We start from the raw sequence: 6,194 nt of genomic DNA on the forward strand, positions 1-6,194 counted from the left end.
ATGCAGGTGATCAATAATCAGGTAATCATCATGCAGATTTTGCAGGTGATGATAGGTAGGCGATCATTATGCAGATGATTATTATGCAAGTGATTACTTCAGTTGGTGATCATTATGTTGTGTATAATTTATCAGATAATCATTCATAGCAGGTGATCAGGTGATAATTGTGCAGGTTTTATAGGTGATCATAAGCAGGCAATCATTATGCAGGTGACCAATCTGTATGTGATCATTATTCAGGTGATCATTATTCAGGTGATCATCATGTAGTTGATTTTATTGGATGATCGTTTATTAGATATGCACCCTTCAAAGCAAAATGTCACGGAACAGATATCTCAAAAACTAATTGACTTATCTAAGTGAGACTTTCTTGCGGAGATATGCTTTCTACTGAGTGCTATTGTTATTGTTTTCTATGTCACTATCAATTTGTCCAACATTATCATCATCAATATTTTCCCGTATTACTTTCTGTAGAAGGATCATCCTAATCCTGGACAAAGTTTTCAGGGAGCTCACCGGACAGCTTACCTTCCAAATAACCCTGAAGGGAAAGATGTAGCTAAGCTCCTGAGAAGGGCGTTTGATGCTAAACTCGTATTTACTGTCGGAACATCAACAACATCTGGGTGCTCAAATGTAGTTACATGGAACGATATTCATCACAAAACCAGTGTACATGGTGGACCGTAAGTATTGATTTTCTCAAAGCATCACACACTCTACATGGAATTTAAATTAAAAATAAGTTTGTTAATGACTACCATGTTCCCCTTTCCCATTTCTTTTTCTTATCTCTTTTTCTCAATTTTTTTGGGCCCTAGCCCCCATATCTTGCCGCACCCTGGATCTGCCCCTGTTACACAACCTTGCCATCTCATCAACCTAATTCGATAGGGTAAACTAGGAATTTGGTGATAAATCTCTGGGTAGACAAATCTTTGTTATAGCTAATCAAGTACCTGAAGACATTAAAGAAAAATACTTAAGAGCGAGACAAAAGCTCAAATTATTGAATATTTTTACTTACTTTACTTGTCCTCTTCAGGCCTCATGGCCCATAAGGCTGCTGTGACGGTTCTCCAGTCGTTTCTATCCATGGTGACTTGTTTTGCCTGGTTCCATGATCTCCATCCTAGGTGTCCCCTCTCTTTCTCCAATGTCCTCCACCAGGTAGTTTTCGGGCACCCAATTCGCCTCCTTCCTTCCGGTTTCCATGTCATTGCTGTCATACAGTGATTATTGGTGTCCATCTTTAACACATGGCCAATCCATTTCCATCTTTTAATTTGTGTTTTTTTGCTTATTCTTTTCATGTTTGTACATTCTAGCAGATTTTCATTTGATATCACATATGGCCATATGTGTGTTTATGTCATCTCCTCCTCCTCCTTGTGTACTGACTGTTGCTCCAAGATATGTGAATTTGTCCACCTCCTTTAGCTCCTCTCCATCTATATTGATTTTGCTGTTTGATTTACTGTTGATTTTGAGAACTTCTGTTTTTGTCTTATTAATTTTAAGGCCAGTTCTGTTAGAAGCTGGGTTCATCTGATTTATTTTTTTTCGCATGAATTGTGAAGTTGGTGAAATTAAAGCCACATTGTCTGCAAAGAGATCGAGATCTTCCAGCTTTTTCATAAATTTCCACCGTATTCCTGTTTTGTTTCCCTCCGTTGACCTATTCATGATCCAATCTATTACAAGTAAGAAGAGAAATCCTGACATCGCGTCACCTTGTTTAACTCTTGTTTTGACTTTAAACCATGCTGTTTCCTCTCCTCCTTCCAATACTGTACACTTATCGCATATAATTTTGAATATTTCTTCGAGCCATGCTGTTGTGACGTTTATATCTGCTCTTAGTAATTCTGCTGTGATCTCATCTTTTCCACCTGATTTGCCTTTTTTCATCTTTTTCAGCGCTTCTTTAATCTCGGCTTGTGTTATGTAGCCTGTGTTTATTCCTTCAATTTCGGTAGCATCAACGAGTTCCATAACTGGATTCATTGGGAGGGGACGGTTTAGAGTTTCCTCAAAATGTTCTTTCCATCTTCTTTTCCTGTCTGACTCCTTTGTCAATAAATTACCATCTTTATCTTTCACTGTAGTTATATGTCTCTTTCTATCGTTACTCAGTGTCTTTGTAATTTCATATAATTCTTTCATTCTTCCCATTTGTTGCTGCTTTTTATACTGTATTTGCCAGGTCATCTGTCCACTTTCTCTAATATCTTTTCTCATATTCCTTTTCACTTCCTTGTCTTTATCTCTGTATCTCCCTAACAGATCCTCCTTAATCCTTCTTGACTTGGTCTGTTGTATATCATTCTTCAGTTTTCTTCTCTCCTCAACCAGTATCCATGATTCTCTTCCGACCCACGGTTTCTGTCCTTTTCTCTTTTAACCCAGAACCTCTTTTGCAGTCCGTGTATAAGTGTCCTGAAATTCTTGCCATCTTCTTTCCATATTATTAGAACTATCCAAATCCACACTGTCTAGATCATGTAGAGCATCGTAGCGGTTTGTAAGTTTTATGGAAAACTGTCTCTTGATGTTAGGTATTTGTAATTTGACATAATCAAATCTTCTAGGTGACTGTGCTTGTTGTTTTCTTTTTAATTTTATTCTGATCTTTGTGCAAACAAGTAGATGATCGCTAGCAATGTCTGCCCCTCTCATTACCCGTGTATCTAGTATTGATGTTGTGTGTTGTCTGCTGACGAGAACATGATCTATTTGATTGCGTGTCCTATCCCCAGGTGAAATCCAGGTCTCCTTGTGGATGTTTCGGTGAGGAAATATGGTTCCTGTGATAGCAAGGTTATTGAGCCCACAAAAGTCCCACAAGTTTATGCCAATTTTCGTTACTACTACCGATTCCATGTCTTCCCATAATCCTTTCTAATCCATCGTTGTCATCACCTACTTTGGCGTTCAGGTCTCCCATCACAATGAGTATGTCATGTTTGGGTATCTTGTCAGTCATCGTCTGAAGTTGTTCGTAAAAGATGTCTTTAACTTCTTCCTCTGCGTCGTTAGTTGGGGCATACACTTGTAATATAGACAATTTCAAAGTGTTTGTGTAGAATCTTCCATAAATTATCCTTTCATTAATTGGCTTCCATTCTAGTAAAGACTTTTCTGCTTTTCTTGACAACATTAAGGCCATTCCTTGTTGGTGAAATCATCCTCTCTTCCAGAAAATATAGCAGTCTCCCCACTTGTCAGTTTCACCTTCCCAAACCCGGGCCATCTACATTCACTAATCCCCATAATGTCGATGCGATATCTGTTCATTTCCTTGGCTAACTGAGCTGATTTACCAATGCTGAATAATGTGCGAACATTACAGCATCCAATACTTAAAGTTTCTTTGGGCTTGGTCAACGAGTTAATCAGCCGCTGAGCGTCCTCTCGGCTTTGGCACAGTGGTGTCATACTTTCCATATACACAATGTCCTTGTACCAGGGGTATACGGACTGTCGCATTCCAAGCTCTATTTCCAGTTTCAACTGGTATTCTGTCACATACAGTTTCCGTAATCAATGGTGTAGTCCAACCTCCAATTTTACCCATGGAGGACCAGGTTTGCTATCTTTAGTCTGACCTCTACCCTCGGACCTATCCAGCATGGGAGACCCTTCCAGTAGCACTGCTACCGCTGGCTTAGCTCTTCGGGTCATTGGGGTACGGTTGCTACTCAACCACGACAAGGTAACAGCATAGGAGTAGTATTGAATATTTTACTGTGCATTTAATTGGTAGAAAGCTGACTTCTTTTGTTGTTTACTCTAGGTTAGGTAAACATTTGTTTCTTAACAGAATTTATGTATCCTGGATCAGAAAATAGATATTAAGTAATAAATAAATAATTATCATCACGTTCATATTCAATTCCATAAATTTTATTTTTTGGTGAATATAAATATAATAATAATAATATCATTCACATATAGTATATGTAATTGATAGTTGTATTTTTACTTTATCTTTAATAAAGAAGAGTGCTCTTCCTCTTGAGATCAAAACCTCATCTTTTGTCAGTATGTTTAAGAAAAAGTTAAAAACTTATCTCTTCTCCATCTCATTCTAAGTTTTTTGACACGCATGTAAAATGTTTGTTGTTGGTTTTTGTAATTTTTTAAAAACTTTTTTTTCATAATCTTATATTGCATTGTTAATTGACATCAGTATTTAATGTGCACTTTCATTATAATGTCATTGTCATAGCGCCACTGGGCATTGCATTCTGCCTTGGATATTGGTGCTATGAATCCTTGTTGCTTGATTGATTGATTATCTTTATTCATTCTTCTTTTCAGAGAACGATATGGTTATCCTGATCAGACTTACTTGAAGCGGGTAAAGGCAGAACTTGCTGCCAAAGGCATTGAGTGAGGACGCCATAGAGGTGTTTATCCAAAGCCATTGGTTGTGATCAGCAGTAACATACCTATGGGGGCTCATGGGAAAGTGGAGGGGGGTAAGGTTGCAGTGTAGTAGCTGAAGAAAGGAAGTGATATACTGTAATATGAATTTTAACTACTTATATCAAATTCCCAATGGGAAGGTGTCTGAGGCTTTCTCCCCCACCATCCACTGCCCATAGTTATGCAAAGGGTGGAAACAACTAATGGACAAATAAATACTTTATAGACAAACTGACAGACATAGATTTTGTTTATTTTATTTTATTAAAAGCAGAACCAGTCTGAAATCAAAGTATGAATGGATAGAATATTATTTGTTTTTTATTTTTAAAGTTTGTTCAATAGTACTTACAAAATGTATAAAAAAATAATGTAAAAGATTAATAACATTGCAACACATATTATTTGGTGTCATTATCTATGGCTAGATTCTTTTCATCATTTTGGTTTTCCTTATACAGCATTTAGCATGTATAATTCTATTAATTTTTTGTTCAGCATATAGCCTTTTGAAAGAACAAATAAAGCGCTGTTCTGTGGTGGATCCTAGGAATGGCAAAAACGGTAACTCCCTCCTCTCCCAACCCAGGCAGCCTACAAAAGATCACTAAACAAGTTTCAAATCAGCACTGTTAGACAATTGCCTTGTGTATCCTGTTTATAAAACGTGTGTAATGAACGCTATATGGTTTATATATGCTCATATTATTATCATTATTATTATTAGTTTTAGTATTATTAAAATGGGTAATTAAACACATTTTGTATTTTCTAAGTCATTTCAAACTAGCTACAGGATTAGAACTAGCTATAAGGTTAGAACTCTACACCCTCAAAACCATTGCAAAACTGGTTTGAGCTCAGCACCGTCGAGTGATTTTTCATATTTGTTTTTTATTTCATAATTTTGTATATATATTATTATTTTGTTTTTTCTTTCTAATTTCAATATCAGTTTTAAATGTCAATGAGGAAAAACCCTATGTTGTTTTACAAACAGACATAGTAAGTCTTGTTATTTCTATTAATATAATAATTCCTAGAAATTCTATACCTATTATGCAATCCCTCCTGGATAACTTAAATGAATGGTGTTTTCTTAATCAGATGGTACCCAAACCTTCTAAATGTCACATCCTTACTATAAATTTTTTGTAGCATAAAACTCCTGAAATGATTTTGCCGAATTTTACCCTAAATGGATCAGTACTTGATGTAGTTGATCATATCCGATTACTGGGTGTAATTATTCAAAGTAATCTTAAGTGGGATCTCAATACGGAGAATATTGTCTCTAGAGCCTCCAGACGTTTATTTTCATTATGTATACTTAAGCAAGCTAATGTCGCATGTGCAGATTTAATCACTGTGTACGTTTCATATATAAGACCGATTTTAGAATATGCTGCACCCGTTTGCATGGTGCTCTGTCTCGATCCAATTGTATGGCTATCGAAAGAGTCCAGAAAAGGGCATTTCGCATTATTTTAGGGTTTAATTATGTTAACTATGATAATGCTCTTTCAATTTTTAATATTCCCTCACTCGAGAAAAGAAGAGAAACACTTACACTTGCTTTTGGCAGTAGTTTGTTGAAATCTGTTGTTTTCAGAGATATGCTACCCTCTTATCATAAACCCTCTAGAACTTTGAGATATACACGCCTGCTTGAAATACCTAAATCTAAGGCTGAGAGATATAGTAAATCACCTATACCCACATTTGTCCATATTATCAATAAGCATCATAATCCA

General features: G+C 36.3%; 1 protein-coding gene across 1 annotated transcript; it reads left to right on the forward strand.

The window, feature by feature from the left end:
* Window positions 1–483: 483 nt before the first annotated feature.
* Window positions 484–5,715, forward strand: LOC117112725 (probable E3 ubiquitin-protein ligase DTX3; the record flags this gene model as incomplete). The annotated part of the gene is made up of 2 exons (XM_033255869.1): window positions 484–695; window positions 4,333–5,715. Coding segments are annotated over 2 exons (288 nt in total), but the record flags the coding sequence as incomplete, so codon positions are not given.
* Window positions 5,716–6,194: the final 479 nt, after the last annotated feature.

The sequence above is a fragment of the Anneissia japonica genome, unplaced genomic scaffold (genome assembly GCF_011630105.1).
Source record: "Anneissia japonica isolate Jap-2015-1 unplaced genomic scaffold, ASM1163010v1 scaffold3371_len6194_cov127, whole genome shotgun sequence".
In the NCBI taxonomy this organism is placed as follows: Eukaryota; Metazoa; Echinodermata; class Crinoidea; order Comatulida; family Comatulidae; genus Anneissia; species Anneissia japonica.